At 62.6% G+C, this 17,749-nt stretch overlaps 1 protein-coding gene across 3 annotated transcripts; it reads left to right on the forward strand.

Annotated features, from left to right (window-relative positions):
- Positions 1-113: 113 nt before the first annotated feature.
- On the forward strand, positions 114-8,068 carry LOC102456433 (keratin, type I cytoskeletal 14-like). 3 transcript variants are annotated; one of them, XM_075911415.1, is made up of 10 exons: positions 114-535; positions 1,250-1,356; positions 1,955-2,083; positions 3,139-3,221; positions 4,140-4,296; positions 5,281-5,442; positions 5,689-5,814; positions 6,287-6,507; positions 7,047-7,117; positions 7,627-8,065. In XM_075911415.1, exons 2-10 carry the CDS (start codon positions 1,282-1,284, stop codon positions 7,734-7,736), a joined length of 1,134 nt encoding a protein of 377 aa, XP_075767530.1. In that variant the 5' UTR covers positions 114-535; positions 1,250-1,281; the 3' UTR covers positions 7,737-8,065. The 3 variants fall into 3 exon arrangements, with proteins under 3 accessions (XP_075767530.1, XP_075767529.1, XP_075767528.1); XM_075911414.1 differs by lacking the exon at positions 114-535 and having other exon boundaries at positions 592-1,356; positions 7,047-7,084; positions 7,627-8,068; XM_075911413.1 differs by lacking the exon at positions 114-535 and having other exon boundaries at positions 597-1,356.
- Positions 8,069-17,749: the final 9,681 nt, after the last annotated feature.

Raw genomic sequence — 17,749 nt, forward strand, 5'->3', positions numbered from 1 at the left:
CACCCCTCCAGTTTTGTGAACTATGGTGCCATACAGCCCACCTTGACCTTCATGGTCTCACCCCTCATCAGCCCTGACACCCCCCCATGTAAATTCAAACACCCCCCAATTTCAATTTCTGGGGAGGCTACGCCCCACACCAGTGTCCAAGCCCCTTCCGGGATAGGTTGTTATTCCCTCTGCTCACATCCCAAAGTCCTCTCTTTCTCAGAGCTCCCTGAGCTCTTTCTTAGGAACTAAAGCCTGGGAAATTGCTGCACCACCTATTTCCCTAGCAGTCAGCCCTCACCGCTCTCTCCTAGAACAGCTGTCCGTTCCCCTTATATAGCTCCGGGCTGGGCCCTCATCAGCTAGAACTACCTCAGCTGGAGCTTTGCTCCTAGCCGGGTTTTTCCCTTAAAGGGCCAGTGCAGGGCAAGCGCCCTGTCACACCACGCCACAGGCGCCATCCTGCTCTGCCGCCCGCGTGCTGGCCAGAGCAGGGGCCAAGAGCTGGCGGCGGAGGGACGTGCCGGCGGGCGAGGTCTCTGCTCAGGTGGGCCAGGGCACACGGCGTGTGCGCAAAGCCTCTGTCATCTCCTCCTGAGTGAGCTCAGCGGGCGCGGGGTGGCTTTGTGTGAGCCAGGCCGTGCGTCCAGGGCGGGGGGCTCCAACCCAGCCGGGGGCGTGGCTCAGGGAGGCTTTCCCTGGCACCCGCAATGCTGGGCAGATGCGGCCAGGCGTTTTATGCCCACGTCCCCTAGCACGCCGCTGGCCCCGGAGCAGGCTCTGGAGACGCCCAGGGACACGTTTCGTTCCCCGACAGCCAGCAGGAGAGCTGGGGGGGGCTGCCACAGATCAGAACCCCAGGCGCCGGCCTCCAGCCTCTCCCTGTAGAGCAAGTTGGGCTGGAACAAGGGAAGAAAACAAGTCAGGGGAAGTGTCTTTCGCCCTCGGGTGTCCGGGCGGGAGGGGAAAGGTCAGATGCCCCGGCTCAGCCCCTCCACGCCCTATATAAGGGAACTGCCCAGGGGGTTTGGTGCAGCCTGACTCCTGGCCGCTCAGCAGAGGGAGGGATCTGGGCTGCGAGGTGCGGGCCACCCGGTGAGCCAGACCATGGCCAGTCGACCCTGTTCTGGGGCTGCTCAGAGGCCCAGACTGAGCTGGGCCAGCGCGGCGGGGCTGCAGGGGGGTGTCCTGGGAGGGCTCAGTCCCCGCGGAGGGCCTGGGAGCCCCAGCAGCCGCCTGTTTTCTGTCCGTGCCAATACAGACTGGCTTGGGCTGGGAGGAGGGGCCTTGGACATGGGCCTCCTGGGCATGAATGGGAAGGATGCCATGCAGAACCTGAATGATCGCCTGGCTGCCTACCTGGAGCAGGTGAGTGTGGGCACCTGCCGGGGCGCGGCTGGGGGGCGGCAGCACTAGGGGGTCTGACGCCACCCAGCTCAGCCGGAGAGAAGGTCAAATCCAGCAGGCACAGCTCTAGGGAAGGGGCCATCTGCAGAGAATTCCTCCTGTTAATCCCAGTAACGAGAGGCCGGCTGAGACAGGGCCCTGGGGGAGGGGTGGGGGGCAGGGGAGGGGTGGGGGGCAGGGCAGCAGCCACACGGACCAGCAGGTCCTACAACTGCCAGCTGCATGTGCAGAGCTGGCTTTGGAGTGTGCACGAGCCTGGCTGGCCAAAGCCAGCGGGTGCAGAAATCTCTCTTGCTGGGCTGCCCGTCACCAGGGTATCTGGGCTCCTAGAGCGTTCTCAGAGGCTGGCCGGAGGCCGCTTTGAAACCCAGCCCCCCCATGGGTACAAACAAACCTGCTGCAAGCGAAGCATTTGCAGCCCAGCTGCCCCAGGGCCACGCCCCCCGGTTGTGGATGATCAGTGCCCGTCCCCGACAAGAGCCCAGCGCAGGGAAAGCTAGTCCTGACAGGCGCGGAGCCTTTCATGCCACCATCCTCTTGGGCCTTCACCCCCCGCCAGGTGCGGTCTCTAGAGGGAGCCAACGAGCAGCTGGAGCAGCAGATCCGGGATGTCTATGCCAAGAGGGCGCTGGCTGGGCGCCCAGACCTCAGTAGCTACTTCAGCACCATTGCGGAGCTCAGATCCCAGGTACTGCACCTCCCTGAATCCTTCCCCTAGCACTGACTTGTGGCTCCATTTCCCTCCTTGCCGCAAGGTTCTCGCTAATTTGTCCATCCACGTGCAGAATAAATTTTGTTCTGTGCACTGAGGCATGTGCGCCTGTGCGCCACCAGTAGAAACACCTGCTGCCGGCTGTGGGCGCTCGGCTAATCAGCTGGGGAGCATCTGGCTCTCTCCTGCGGGGAGGGGGAATCTTTTTTGGGCTGGGGGCCACTGACCCATAGAAAAGTGGGTCGGGGGGCCGCACACAAGTGAGAAGCAGGCTAGTAGATTCTGTGTGCTGCAGCCCCGTGGGGAATGGTGGGGGGCCCAGAGCACCAGCGTGGACTCCCCAATGCTGAGGGGAAATTCCAAGCCTTGGGGGTCGGATCCAGGCAAGCCGGGGGTCACATCCAGCCACCTGGCCTTAGGTTGCCCCCCCCCCCCGGATGGCTGCCCAAGTGCACAGCTTACAGGGCACTTTGGTGGGCATATGCCTCTGGGAATAGCCTCATGTTGTTACTGAATACCCAGGGCAGCTCTGTGGGGGCTTGGTGAGCCTTCCTATAAAGCACACACAGCCCTTAGCATTAGGATGCTAATCTTCCCCTTGGGATGCTGGTGTGGCTGCGGCAGAGATACCAGCCTGAGCCAGTTCAGCACTGGCCAATCAGTCTGAGTGATGTGAATTGTGCCCACTCATCGCAGAGGGGCGTTGACTCTGGTCCCTACTAATGGCAGCTGAACGGTCAGCAGCTTCCACTATTGCAGTGCTGAAATACAGACCAATGGCTTGTACCAGTGTGACGAATTTATGCACCTCAAGGCAGCAGCCTCTGCTGGCCTGACCCCTTCCCCGACAGCTGGAGTGGGGGGTTGTGATGGCCGCTGGTCACCACCCTCCTGCTAATATTTTCCCTTCCACGGCAACGGGATTTGAAGAGCCTCTGTTCTGAGATCCGCTGGCGCTGGTCACCTGGTCGGTGATGGTTACACACCTGAAAGCTGCAAAGCACCCACCAGCCGCCCATTCTCTCCTGCAGATCCAGGCCGCTTCAGTGAGCAACGCCCAGCTGGTCCTGCAGATTGATAATGCCACGCTGGCCGCGGATGACTTCAGAGTGAAGTAGGGAACCTCACGGGAAACCTGGCCCCCGCTCCTTCTCGGCCTTTTTCTTTAAGCACCGAGTTCTCACAGCAGCTTCTGAAACTGCCCCTGAGAAATTTGCAAGTGTAACCCCCACACCTAGTGTGGTTCATAGTCCCATGGAGCGGCACTTAGACCACAGACCGCAAGAGCTAAAAACAAGGGAGCTCTAGGGCCAAAGCTGAGAGCCAGCTGGCTTCATAGCTCAAGTGGTAGTGGCCCCCGAGGTCCCTGGTTCGAATCTTCCCTGTGGCGGTTATGTAAGCATGTTCTAAAACAGACATTTGCGCATGCAAAGGAGACGTGATTTAGTTAGAGTTGCCGGCCGCCTGTCTGGGATTTGGTTTCTGTGTCCGGGTACCACTGAGGTCTGACGGAATCCCAGCTTTCAACCGGAAAGTCTGGCTGAAAAGGGGACATTGGTGACCCCCAATGGCACCAGAAGCCTCGTTACTGCTGGGCAGGGAGAGGACAGAGGACCCGGGTTATTAATCCACGCCAGATCCTGCTGTGCTGAGGCTGGGAAAGAGAGGCACAAGAAGGGGGTGGAACCTCCAGGGAGGAAGCGGAGTGGGGGCAGGGCCTTGGGGAGGGGGTTGGGTCCTGGGGGTCTGGTTACCAGCCATTGGAAAAGTAGCAACCCCTGTATTAGTTGATTTGTTTGGCACTAGTGCCTGGAGGCTGCCTGGGCCAGGGGGGCTGTCCACACGGGCTCCCTCGCGGCCACGGCAGCTGCTTGGAAACCCAGCTGAGGCGAATGCCTGCCTGGCTGCAGACGCCCGTGCGCTCTAGGCCCAGGGGTTGGCGGGAGGATCCCACAGCAGGGGCCCGCGGGTGGTTCCGTGCTCAGCCGGCCGGGTCCCTGCTGAGACGCAGCCTCCCGCGCCTCTCGCACAGGTTCGAGTCGGAGCTGGCCATGCGGCTGGGCGAGGAGAGCGACCTCGGCGGCTTGCGCAAGGTGCTGGACGAGCTGGCCCTGAGCAGAGCCAGCCGGCGGGGGCAGGTGGAAAGCCTGCAGGAGGAGCTGGCTCAGCTCCAGGAGAACCACAAGGAGGTGCGACCCCTTCAGAGCCCCCAGCAGGGCTGCCAGGGCTGGGCAGGGTCACCGGGGGGGGGGGGGCTGGCTTCTTTGGGGGGCTTTAAAGTCCTGAAGGGGAGGCCGACAGGCTGTGTGTGACTCAGCGGGGCAAACGCGCCTCAGATCCTGCCCCGCAGCCCGTGTTAGTCCAGCCCCGGCTCCTGCAACACCCAGCGGGGCAAGCGCCCTCAACGCCCAGCCCCGGCTCCCACGACACCCAGTGGGGTAAGCACACCTCAGCGCCTGCCCCACGCCCCTTCTGCTCCAGCCCGGGGCCTCTCCTGGAGGCAGCTTGCTCTGCCAGTCCTGCCACCTGGGATTAGGGGGGTGATGAACTGGTGGCAGCTGGACCAGCTCCCCACCTGCCGCGGAAAGAGGCTGCTCCGGTCGTCCGGATCAGCCCCTGCCTGCAGGACCGGCCCACAACATTTTGGCACCTGAGGCGGGGAGCTCAAATGACACCCCCAAACCCCTTTGCTTGGGCCAAAACTTTGCAAGGTCTCGATTCTGCCACTTTCCTGTTCTCCTCCTCTCCTGGCGCTGCTCTGCTACCTACCTACGCACCAGCAGCAGACACAATTTTCTACACTCTGGGTCCTAGTGGCTCCCCCCCTGAGCCGGCTGCCTCGGTTCGCCTCATGGTAAGGCCAGCCCTGCCTGCCTATGGTGGGGGGGAAGGGGGTGCGCTCCAGCCCAGCGATGGCTCCCATCCCCCCTCCCTTGACTCGGTTAGCCGATTAAACAATATGTTTAACGGGCTAACCAATGAAACGGGATTTTACATCCCTGCCTGGGCTGTTGTGTCCATGAACTGGACAAACCTCCCCCTGGGGACAATCTAACCTCCTCCCTCTGAGCTCCTGCACCCGGGACAGGACCCGCTGTTCTGCCCAGCTGCACCGCACCCCAGTCTCGCCTCCTGCCCCGTCTACCAGCGGCTGGTCCCCTTTGCATCCCCAGGAAGTGGCTACCTGCCAGGCTCGCCTGGGAGGCACGGTCAGCGTGGAGGTGGATGCTGCGCCGGGCGTGGACCTGGTGAAGACGCTGGCCGAGATCCGGGACCAGTACGAGGGCGTCATTGAGAGGAGCCGCAGAGAGGCGGAGGCCTGGCACGTGGCGCAGGTAGGGGCCTCTCAGCAAGGTGGTCTGTGCCCTCCTCGTGGCGGGCGGTTTGCTGGCTCCCGTGCGTTGGCGATGGGGTCGCATCCCAGTGCATGGCGGGGGGGCGGGGGCGGGGCTGCATTGACCCCAGTGTCTCACCCCTCCCTGCTCTACCTATCCCCCTCCCATACGAGAGAGGAGGCAAAATGTGCCCTGAGCCACGAGCTGGCTGCACCCAGACCCCTGAGCCTCCTCCCTTTGGTGCAGTGCGAGTCAGTGGCCCAGGAGGTGGCCACCAGCGCGGAAGCCGTCCAGGCGGCCAGGACGAAGACCACGGAGCTCCGGCGGGTGGTGCAGGGCATGGAGATTGAACTGCAGACCCTGCACAGCACGGTGGGTACTGCCCTCGCCCTATGTGCCCTGGCCACTGGGGAAGACTAGGACTGGGGCTGCCACATGACAGCCCTGGCCCTCCAGGTGGCCAGGAAGGATCAGGCTGGGAACCGGCAAAGTATGGCTCTAGAGGGAAAAGTTGCTGAAGGGGTGGGGCCTCAGGCAGAAGGGGCGTGGCCTCAAACAGAAGGGGCGGGGCTAGGGCTTGCCTTCCCCAGCTGGGCCTTCACCCGCTGCCCATGCCCTCGGGCCATCAGCCATTCGGGGCCGGGAGGCGGGACTCCCAATGGCTGTAGACCTGGCCCAAAGCGGCTACAGCTGTTTGCTTTGGGCCAGCCTGAGACGGTTCCCTCCCGTCGGTTGTTTGGCCGAACCGAGATGTCAGCTATTGGCCTCGCTCTAAGGAGCACACCGGGGTGTTGCTCCCCCGCACGCAGATCTGCAGCTGGGCACATCCCACCCTTGCTTTCAGAAAGCGGCTCTGCAGGGCACACTGGCTGAGGCGGAGGCTGGCTATGGGGCCAAGCTGGCGCAGCTGCGGGGGCACGTCGCCGGGACAGAGGCTGAGCTGATGCAGCTGAGAACTGAGGCCCAGCACCAGGCGGAGGAGCACCAGCAGCTCCTGGATGTGAAGACCAGGCTGGAGATGGAAATTGCCACCTACCAGCGCCTCCTGGAGGATGGCGACGTCAGGTCAGGTCTTAGCACCGGGGCGTCAGGCCTGGTCAGGTGGGACCCTGCCAGCGTGGCCTGGGTCAGGAGCCAGGGAGCTGGGAGCCGGGACGCCTGAGTTCCGCCACCGGCACTGCCTCAGTGTGTGACTTTGGGCAAATCCCTCACACTCGCTCTCTGCCTCAGTCTCCCCAGCTTTGAAATGGGGCTATTGCAACTGCTCTTCCCAGGAGAGAGAGAGAGCATGGTGACCTGTCATGTAGAGCACCCCCTAGTGGCCACGGATGGACACAACAGCAGCTTGGAACTTCAGGCAGAAACTGAAGAACCCATGAAGGGTGGGGATTGGCCAGGGGAGCCCAGAGACAGACGGGCCAGGCCCCGACCACTAGGCCGTGCTGCTTCCATGCTGAGAACAGCCTCTGTGCAGGAGGCTCCCTGCTGTTCCGGCCCCCCGGTGAGACTCCTGGCCTGGGGTCCCAAGCAGAGGGAGGTTGATCCCAGGGGGGCTTCTGGCAGCTGCCTCTGGCTTAGCTGGGTCCTGTCCTTTTCCCCTGCAGATCTGACGCCAACTCCCCTGTGAGACAGACGCCCGCAGGTGAGCGGAGAACGGCACCTGCCTCGGCAGCGGGTGAGTCCGAGGGTCACCCGGGCCCTCCGCACCTCGGCCCTCCCCACCCAGGATCTCCCCACCCCACCCCTCCCGTCTCTTTAGTCTCCCGCTAACTCTGCAGTTTGGTGCTGGCGGGGGACGGGGGCTGGCATCTGTGGCCCAGTCAGGCTCAGCTCCTCTGCAGGGGCTGGCCGCCGAGGCCGGGGGCAGCGCTGGCGCTGGGGAGAGCTGGCCACAGAGGGCAGGATCGAGCCCTTAGGAACAGCCTGAGCTCAGTTGCTGCTGCCCTGAGGCAGACGGGCACCGGCGGCAATCTTGGAGGCGGCCTATGCCAAGGGGGGAAGGGCTCCCAGCCAGGCACACCCTGCACCGCCTGGGCACCCACGGGGCGCCTGGCACCGTGCACGCCACTGGGTGCTCCGATTCCCTGTCCCGCCCCATTTCCCTCTGCCCCGCCCCGTTTCCCTCTGCCCCGCCTCCGCCGCACGGTTCCTTCCCCAGCCCCACGTTCCTGTTTCTTTCCCCAGAGGCTGCTAACAGCTCCACCACCTCCAGGAGGGTGACTACAGTGATCGAGCAGCTGCTGGAGGGCAGGATGGTGTCCTCCCGCACCGAGGAGGTGGAGCATCCCGTCTGAGGAGTGTGGGGAAAGGCAAAGGAAGGCGGATCCCTCCCACCAGTCAGGCCCCAGCTAGCCCGGCCCCAGTGATCCCCTGCTTGTTCTTCTGTGGCCGTGGATTCCAATAAAGCCAGTGGTGCAGCGTGGGCCCAGCGTGGGGCTGTTGTGTGGGGCTGTCTGGGGGGAGGCCTGAGGGAGACCCAGCATGTGAGTGAAGCCAGGGTCTCAGCCCAGGGCGAGTGCACCAATCCCTGTGCACAGCCCCACGTGCCCCTGCTCCCCTGTGCATGACCCCACCTGCCCCCACTCTCCTGTGCATGGCCCCATGTGCCCCTGCTCCCCTGTGCACAGCCCTGCCTACCTCCACTCCCCCGTGCACAGCCCCACCTGCCCCCTCTCCTCCATGCATGGCTCTGCCTGCCCCTGGTCCCCACTCCCCCCAACAGGCCCTGGGCCCCTGACCATTGGCCCGGCAGCCACGGCTCTGAAGCCAACCCCAGCCTGGGGCAAGAGAGGGGCTGCAGCTCAGCACCCCTCCCGCTCAGCACCACTGCCCCTAGGAGAGATCCCGTCCCTCTGGGTAGGGCAAGGTCCCAGGGAGAGATCCCAGCAGTCCTGCCTACAAGCACTAGGGGGCAGCAGCTACCTGGCTCACCCATCACCCCCTGGACCAGGGGGCTCCGAGGCCAGCTGGGTCCCTGGCTGGTATTTGTGGCCCCGGTTCGGCAGCAGCTTTGGGAGCGGGCCCTGCCCTGGCCCTGGGGGAGGTGGAGCCGGACAGTTCCCAGGGCCCCCAAATGTCTGCGAGGCAGGCGGAGGAGACTGGGAGAGGGAGCATGTGGGACACAGCTCGGCACGGGCAGCTCCTGGTGAGCAAGCCCCAGGCAGGGCAGGACGGGTCAGGGTTAACCATCAGCCAGGGCAAGGGGGGGGCAGAGTATGGGGACCGGCTGCTGGTCCGCACCGTCACAGGGAGCAGAGATCTGACTGCGGGAATCTAGGCCGCTGGGCCCAGCCCTGCGTGGGGAGGTGCCAAACGGTGCTTTTCCAGACCTATTTGCCACGGCTCCAGTGCTCAGTCACCCCCCACCCCCTCCAGGTCCCCTTGGAGCTTGAGCTGTTTGAGGGCTGGTGATGGGGCGGCGATGCCTTTGGCCCAGCAGTGCCCCCCCATATCCTAGCCGCGGTGCAAGGGGGGGGTTGGTTCACTTTTCCCTGCCACCTGCTTCTACTGAGAAGCCCAGTGATGCGCAGGCTAAAAGCCAGGACGCCGCCTGGGCGTTATCTTCCCGGCATGGCCACTGGGTGTCAGCACAGACCAAGTATGCACACAGCCACCCAAGGGCCACATGGCCCAGTCCCAGCTCCTTGCGCCCCTGCCTTGGAGGGGACAATGCCCCCCACCCCAGGCCGGAGCGGACAGCCCAGCCGGCCTCATTCCCTCTGGCCGCGATGGGGAGAGCAGAGCACCCACAGTCACTTTGGGTCAGAGTCATGACAGCCGCCCATTCGGGATGTGAGCCCCCCGCTGCCTGTGGCGGAGCTGAGCTCCAGGGAACGGCCGCAGGCTGCACGAGGCCTTTCTGAGGCTGGGAATCAGGCCCCGGTGCTGGTCGGGACGCCCTGGGGGGCCTGTGGGAGGAAAGGGCCTCAGGGCACGTGAATCTCTCACGCGGGGCTGCAGGGTTACCGGGGTGTTAATGACACGGCAGCCGGAACGGGCGCCTGTCAGGGCAGCCAGAGAGGTGTCAGCACCGGTCTCCAGTGGGACGATCCAAACAGGGCATTGGCTGAACCAGCATCCCCAGCCTGTGGTTCGGAGACAGGCTGCCTAGGCCTTACCCAGACGCAGAATACGCAGCTGCGTAGGGCACCCAAACATTCGGGGCACCCCTGGGTCTTAATGCCCACCCACCCGCCTCGTCCTATCCCTGTTCTGTGGCTCGGCGTCCTCCGGAGAGCATCTAGGTAACTTGCAAGTGACAAAACCTGCCCGAGCGATTAGCAGAACCTGGAACTAGCGAAAGCCAGTCGAGGGGGAATGCAGCTGTTTAATAGGCATGTGCCAACCCCCGGTCTACACAGTCAGTTCCTGGATTTACTGGGTGAGCCGACAGGGCCTTCGTCTAAAATTTGCTTTACAAATATTTCACTCATGTGGTGCTGAAGATGCTAAAATTGCCATCGGGCCGGGATACCAGCTTAAACAGTGCGGCTTAGAGCCCCGTAAACCCTAAGAAACCAACCAGTCGTCTTGCGGCATCTCAGAGACTAACAACGCTGTCTAGAGTATCCGGAGCTTTCGGGGGCCAAGCCCACTTCTTCCGATGAGCGTGAGTGGAGAAAAAAGGGGTTATGGGCAGCTCTGCCAGCAAAGAACCTCCTGGAGTCTGGCCAGCAACGCAGAGACCTTCCAAAGAATCCGCCCTCGCCTTGCCTTTCCTTCCCTTCAGGGGGGCCTTGCAAAGTCTGGTCCCCCCTTTCTCCGCTCTGGGGTGCGCAAACCTCGCTTGTCCACAGGATGGCAGCAGGAGAATTCTAATCAAGCTGGGGTCAGGTCCCATGAGGAACAGGCAGGTGGCGCACGCTGAGTTTAATACAGCATCTGGTGCGGCAGGCATTGCGGAGGGTAGGAAGGCAGCCTTGCCTAGTGGGGAGACCCACGTCTATTCCTTGGACAAATCCCCTGCCTGCCCACCCTTGGGACTGTAAGTTCTTTGGGGCAGAGCCTGGCTCTCGCTGCGTCTGTGCAGCGCAATGGGACCCGGCCTCAGTTGTCCCTGTCGTTGCCACTGTCGTATGACTTGTAGCAAAGGCGTTTTCCCTTCTCCCCGGCGTTTACTGCTCGTCTGCAGACTCTGCCTTGCCCGTGGCGCTGGGCTCCCTGCGCTCGGCTTGGTTGGTGGCACCGAAGACCCAGTGGGAGTGTTGGGTTCCATGTGCCACGGGCCTCGCCTGTGCCTGGGCTGGGGTGTGGCTGGGAGGCTGGAGCGCCGGCCAGCATGACCTCCGGCCATTCCCGCAGAGCCTTCCCCAGGGCCGCGAGGCTGGAAACCCGGAGTTTCTGCTCCCGCCCATGCAGGGAGCCCGTGGACACAGGCGGGTGAAAACCCAGCATCTTAGCCATAGTCAGTACCCTGCCGCCCCAACCCCCCTGCCATTCACACTGTGCCGGCCCTGCCCTTGCTCCGTGTAGTGTGGCCAAGGGCATGAGAGCGATGGGAGCCCTGCCCAGGACTGTTAAAGTCCCACCGGCCCAGGCACTAACCGGTCACACCAGGGGGTGATCGTTCCCTCCAGCTGGGGATGCCCATTGGGGTCCGTGTGCTGCTGAAACATTCTCAGGCCAAGTGTGAGCATCAGCCAGGCCTCCAAAGGGGGCCCCCAGAAGGGGAATCCGGTGGAATCGGCCTCTGCCCTGGGTCTGGGCCCTACGGGCCACCTGGCGCAGCGAGGCCAGAATGGAAGCTGCCAGGCAGCTTGCAGGGGAGACCTTGCAGATGTGCCAGAGCTGGCCAGGGCATGAGGGACGAAGGCTGAGTCAGGGTGTGGGCTCTTCCCGAACCATCCCACTGCCCACAGGTTGGGGGGGAGGGGGGGACGGATGGGTCATCCGGTCCGGCCACAAGAACTTGGTGAAGACAGCAGGCGATGGGGTGAGACAAGGGACATGGGGGCCCGGAAGCAGAGCCCTGCCACGTGCCCCCTTGCCACCCCGAGAGTCTGTCCGAGGGCAGAGAGGCGACGGATGCCCCTGGGGTTTCAGGTGCAGCATAAAGCTGCTGGTGGTTCTTCCAGCAAACAGCCCCCCGACCTTCCCCGGGACGGCTCCCAGAGTCACTGCAGAGGGGGCTGCTGCAGCCAGGGTGTCGGGCTCTGCCCCATCCCAGCTGCCTATGCAGGAGCAGCCCCAGAGACACCCAATGGGCTGGCGTGTGCTGCTGGGACACACGAGGCTCTTCCAGTACTTCTTCCAATGCCCTTGGCAGTGCAGGGCACCTGTGCTGGGCCGGCTGAGCACAAAGCTAGGATCCACGTGAGCAGGGACGTGCGAGGGTGCAGCCCACGTCCTGCCTGGGGTCCCCTCGCCCTGGTGGTGCGAGATATGAGGGTAGATTGTGGGAGCTGATACACAACAGCTGCCTCCCCGCGTATCCGTGCCCAGGGGACGTCAGGTGGGCACGGGGACTGCCAGCTCCTTTCACCAGGCCATTAGCAGCCAGGGCCGGAAGCCGATCGGACCCAGAGCCCGGGGGCCTCGGTACCCGAACACCCTCACGTGCCAAGGCGGCTCCGAACTGACCAACAAACGGGAGGGAACCGGTTTCCAAATGGGAGAGGCTGGGCGCAGGCTGGGCCTGACTTGAGGCAGGCTGGTTCTCCAGGGTGGTTTGCTTGTTCCTGGCCGCTGGGCCGAGTGCCCCAGCTCTGGGGCCTGAAGGACAGGGGGCCGGCGGGGGTCAGCTGGTCCACAGCGCTGCCGAAGAGCCTGCCCCATGGAGGCCAAGGACTCTGCGCTGCCAGGAGCTGCTGGTTGCATGGGGCCGGGGAGAGGGGCTGGCGACAGCCCACTGCTGCATGTAGGGAGCTGCAGGAGTCTTGTGGAGCAGCCTGGGCTGGTCTCTACTTGCTGTGGCTTATCCACAGCTCTGAAGGCTCGGGGAGGCCTGGGGTTTCGGAGAGAGCCGGGCAGCGGGGGCTTCCTCTGTGATTCGTGCTGTGCAGCGACCTGCCCGTGTGCCGCTCCAGGGCATTCACTGGGGCGAGCCAGCTCCCTCATGGGAGAGGGGAGAGCACAGGCCCCTGCGTGGGTCTCTCCTGCCAGTCTCCAAAGGGGGAGCCAGGAGGCACGTGAGTGGGCGGGGGGGGGGCCCTTAGGACATCTACTTCCAGGGCCCCCCTCAGCTCTCTGCTCCCCTCGCGTCTCAGCGTCCCGGCGAGGCCTCGCTCCGTGAGGAGGCAGGAAGCACAGGTCGCAGCGCAGGGAATGGCCGTTTGCTCTGCAGGCACAGGCCAAATCTTTAGGTAGGCCGCATTTGGGGCCTGCCTGACGTGCCCGATTTATCGGCCAGGCAGAACTCTTGCCCGGCCCGGCAACCTGCCTCTCCTGCCTTGCTACCTATAACCGAGCAGCCACGCAAAGAGCACGGTGGGAATCACACACAGTCCCGGCCGCGAGACGGGGCCTCTCCACAGGCTGCGTTTGGTGGGTTTCCCGGCACGATTCTTCCTCTGGGGTTGGGCTCCACCACGGCCGGGCGAGCGAGGAAGCGGCGCGCACTGGTGGCAGCAGAGGGGGCTGTTTCTGGGGGGGTGCGGATCCGTGTGTGTTTTCCATGCTGCCGAGGAGCCCAGAGGTGCAGGTGGGCAGGGGGAAGGAAGCAGGACTTGGGGGGAGCCCCCAGTTTTGCACTGGGTCTGTGCTGAGACCGCTGGACACATGGATCAAAGAAACCTCCCCCCACCCTTGGTAAGACCACACAACTGGTCTGCGCTCTTGACTCCTAGCTCTGGCAGCGAGCCCTGCCCAGGGAGCCGGTAATTACATGCCCAGGAACTCACCTGGCACCTGCCGCTCCACCCTCGTTCTCTGTTCCCGCTTGCCCGGGACCCCATTGTTGCCAGGCGTGTCCTGCTTTGCCGGAAGCAGTCGCGAAGCCCCCAGCTCTGTTGGATCGGTCTGGAAGGCACCAGGCTCAGCCGCCCAGGGAAGGGAGCTGCAAGCTAGGGAGGGCTCTGTCCAAGCCCCCGTTTCTCTCGAAACAAGCGAGACAAAGCAGGGCTGGTCAAAGCGTTAAAAAAACAACAACCCGTGTCTAGGAGTCCACGAGCGGAGCTGAAAATATCGGCTCCCCTGGGTTTGTGCATCCTGACCTCGGCGTAGGGCCATGTCGCTGGTAGGCGTCAGAAATGTCTCCTTTTCCTGCCTCCCAGAGGGCAGCTGGGTCTCATGCAAGTGATGGGAGGAGAGTGGGAGTCACACAGCTCCACATGGTATCTGGGGGCCACACTGGGGCTGCCAGCCACCTCCAGGCCCACATCCAGGCCTCCAACTCCCTCTGCTAGCCCAGGCCTGGGTCCACACATGGGTCGGCCAATGCTCTTTGTCCCCGACCTCCAGCCTCCTCTGCTACACCAGCCTCCCTCCATGGACTGACCCTCCCTTTGTTGCTCCGGGCCTGGGCCCACACACAGCTCTGCCAATACCCCTCGGTCATGCCCCATAGCCCCGCTCCTGTAGCCAGCCTTGGGCCCTCTCCCCTGGGCAGAAAGGGTCTGGTCTGCCAGCTGGCATGGCGGTTCGGTGATGGGGCCGACCAGGAGAAGGTAGAGAGCCACCAATCTCCCTGGACACACAGTAGCTGATTTAAAAGTAGCCACCCTGCCACAAAAAAACTTCAAAAACAGACTCCAAAGAGAAACTGCAGAGCTACAATTCATCTGCAAATTTGACACTATCAATTTAGGATTGAACAAAGACTGTGACTGGCTAGCCAACTACAAGAACAACGAGAAGTCCTGTGGCACCTTATAGACTAACAGATGTATTGGAGCATAAGCTTTCGTGGGCAAAGACCCACTTCGTCAGATGCACTTCGAGTAGCGCTTCCATGCCTGCCCTTGGGGAGATTTCAAACCCCGGGGCCTTTGTCTCTGGGCTGGTCCCTCAGGCCCGACCTTCAAGATGTTATTGGCTCTGACTCCAGAGAGTCACCTTCCCAGGTGCAGACCTGGGGCGTTGGTGCCACCGGGAATCGCTGGACTGGGACGTGAAGGAACAATAACTCCCATTGCCCGGCTGAGGCTGCCATGCCAGGGGCCTCTGTCTTCATGGTGCTTGCACCCTGTGCGGGAACCCAACCCAGGGCTGGCCTAACCATAAGGCAGAATTGAGACCTTGCAAAGTTTTGGCCCAAGCGAGGGGCCATGGGGGCGTCATTTGAGCTCCCCGCCTCAGGTGCCAAAATGTTGTGGGCCGGCCCTGACCCAACCCCCCGGGAATGAGCCCTTGCAGGGACTCACACGAGGGATTTCAGCTAATGTCTCTGTGCCGGGGGATTTCTAAGGCTTGGCGTGCACTGTGGGACTGGCTCCCTGTGGACGGCTCCTGCCCAGCGGGCACTGACTGCTTCCTGGCCCCTGCCCATGGAGGTTTGCTCCTGCTCCTTGGCTCTCCCTCTGCACCATCCCACACGTGCCACCCAGCCCTTCCCGGTGTGGGGAGTGGTGCTCAGGCCGGGGAGGTCCCCTACCCCAAAGGGAGCCGCACCTCTGGGGCTAGGTAGCCCTGCTGTTTGGAGCTGGGGTCACTTGTACTTGCCAGCAGAGCGAGTAACCCACACGCTGGCTTCCCCGGTCTCTGCGGGGCCTCCCTGGGCCGTAATCAGCTGGGAGACACTAGTGTGAACAGCGCTGAGGAAACCCAGCCCCCGAGTTCCTCTCACGGGCCCTGGTAGAATTCGGGGACCACTCCACCGCGAGGCCCGTTGCAATACCAGGGCTGCGAGAGGAGAGTCGGGGAGAGGCCCTGTGTCCTGTTCACCCCCAGGTGAGGGGGCGCTGGAGAGGACCCTGGCTCTGCCGCCCTGGCGGTTCTAGGCCTCAGTTCTTGGCTGGTTTCCTCCCTTTCCACATTCAGGTTTCCCTTGCTCGGCAAAAAAATCAAAGGGAGGCGAGTGCGTCTCAATCTGCAGTGTGCCGCTGGCTCCGGCCCAGCCCCTGCATTCTCCCAGCCCCACAGCCAGGCACCGAGCTGCTCCCTGCCCACACACCCGCCTCTCCCCGAGGCCCAAACACTGGCTGGGCTCCAGCGGCTCCCGCCTGGCAGTGGGAACATAGCTTCCCTCCTTGCACAAACACCCCGCCCGCCCCGTAAGGGGACAACGCCCAGCCAGCAGGGAGATTTCCATCCAGCACCTCACCCAGCCACTCGGAGGTGGGTGGCGGGGGGGAGGGGGTTAACTGGTTGGGACACACAGGGCCAGGGTCACTCCTGCCCCCCCCCCCCCACTCCCGCTGACTTCAGCCAGGTGCCTCTGTGGGGACAGATTTGGCCTTTGCTCAGGTGCAATCCCCAAGCTGCCCTCGGTAACCAAGCACCTTCCCTTCTTTGAAATGGCGGCTGCTTAGGGGCCCCAGCCTGTTGTGCCGTCAGCCTCCCAGGGCAGCCTGGGACCGGAAAGGGCTCTGTTTCCAGGCTTGGGGGTTGTGCTCGGGCAGGCGAGTCCCAGGCATCTGGCACGGGGGTATTTCAGCCTTTTCGTCCCCTTCTCGCTTAGGCCCTTGGCCTTGGAGGCTGTGGGGGACCCCAGCATGCCCTGAGCTGCGGGGGCCACGCCGCCCAGGGACCCCTGCTGCAGCTTGGTCCAGGGGGAGCCAGGGGCACGGCCGTGGGGGTCTTGCGATGGAGGGTTCAATGAACAAGGTGCCAAATACTGTTTAACATTCGCCAAGCACAGCACCCCAGGACACCGGGGGCAGAGTCGTGTGAGGCCAGCAGCAAGATGCATGCTGGGACAGCGTCTGGGGGGAGCAATGGCCAGGAGTGTGCGCAGTGACTGGGGGCTCACTGGGATGCTGTGGGGGAATGTCGGGGGGCCAGGTGCACAGGGCAGCCTGGGAACACACGAGCGTGTCCTGGGGCCCTTGGTCCCTGCAGGGGATGCAGAGCGGGCCTGGTGACGGGCACACGCAACAGTGAGCCTGCCGGTTGCCCGTCACTGGTGCAGTGTTGTCTGTCTGCAGCAGGTCCCCACGGGCACCCCGACACGCGATACCTGCGGCTGGCTTGTGGCTCAGGCCGCCCTCGATGGGGGGGGGACTTCGGGGAGCAGAGAAGTGGGGGGCTCTGAAATGCTGGGGATTTGGGAAGGTTGGATACGGTTAGGACTGGCCCAGATCTTCACCCACATCTTTGGAGAGGTCCAGGGAAGCTTGGCAAGGTCTGCAGTGTGCTTTGTCCTTGCCAGTCACCCAGTGCCGTCTGGAGGCCAAAGCACCGCACTCCCAGGAGAAAGGCTGCTCCGGTGAGCTCTCCGGCCTGGGGCCCAGCTGCAGGAGTGTCGGCGAAGAACTGGACCGTGGGCATTTCCTCAGTGGAGTCCCCAAGCTACCTGGGTGCTGCTGAGCTGACACACTTGGGGGGAGACCATGCTGGCCTTCCATAAGAGCGGCCAGACTGGGTCAGACCAAAGGTCCATCTAGCCCAGTGTCCTGTCTTCCAACAGTGGCCAATGCCAGGTGCCCCAGAGGGAGTGAACAGAACAGGGAATCATGAAGTGATCCTTCCCCTGTCACTCACCCCCAGCCCCTGACAAACAGAGGCTAGGGACACCATTCCTACCCATCCTGGCAAATAGCCATTAATGGCCCTATCCTCCATGACTGTACCTAGTTCTTTTTGGAACCCTGTTAAAGTCCTGATCTTCACACCATCCTCTGGCAAGGAGTTCCACAGGTTGACTGTGTGTTGCATGAAGAAAACACTTCCTTTCATTTGTTTTAAACCTGCTACCTATTCATTTCATTGGGTGACCCCCCTAGCTCTTGAGTTATGGGAACAAGTAAATAACGTCCTTATTTACTTTCTCCAATCTAGTCATGATTTTATAGATCTCTGTCATATCCCCCTTTAGTCAGTCGTCTTTTTTCCAAGCTGAAAAGTCCCAGTCTTATTAATCTCCTCATGTAGCAGCTGTTCCAAACCCCTCCTCATTTTGGTTGCTCTTTTCTGAGTTTTTTCCAGTGCCACGCTAGCTTTTTTACCATCAGGTGAGCAGGGCCAGATTTAGGGGGGGGGGGGGGGGGCTAGCTGGGCAGCTGCCCGGGGTACAAGAATGGGTCAGGCCAACCCTGCAGGTGACATCTGCACACAGTATTCATGGATTTATACAGAGACAGTAAGATGTTCCCTGATTCTCTAGATTCTTAACGTTTTGTTTGCTTTTTTGACTGCTGCTGCACATTCAGTGGACGAGAACTCTTCTGACAGATTTAGCTGCTGCTTGAAGCTTCTTGTTTTTCCTTTCCCC

Source organism: Pelodiscus sinensis, chromosome 29 (assembly GCF_049634645.1).
Source record: "Pelodiscus sinensis isolate JC-2024 chromosome 29, ASM4963464v1, whole genome shotgun sequence".
Taxonomy (NCBI): domain Eukaryota; kingdom Metazoa; phylum Chordata; order Testudines; family Trionychidae; genus Pelodiscus; species Pelodiscus sinensis.

Bases quoted from the DNA above. Each gene is read 5' to 3' on its own strand.
- LOC102456433 (XM_075911413.1), top strand. From the start codon at position 1,096: ATGGCCAGTCGACCCTGTTCTGGGGCTGCTCAGAGGCCCAGACTGAGC. The intron at 1,357-1,954 runs GTGAGTGTGGGC...ACCCCCCGCCAG, and splicing joins TGGCTGCCTACCTGGAGCAG to GTGCGGTCTCTAGAGGGAGC. The intron at 7,118-7,626 runs GTGAGTCCGAGG...TTCTTTCCCCAG, and splicing joins GGCACCTGCCTCGGCAGCGG to AGGCTGCTAACAGCTCCACC.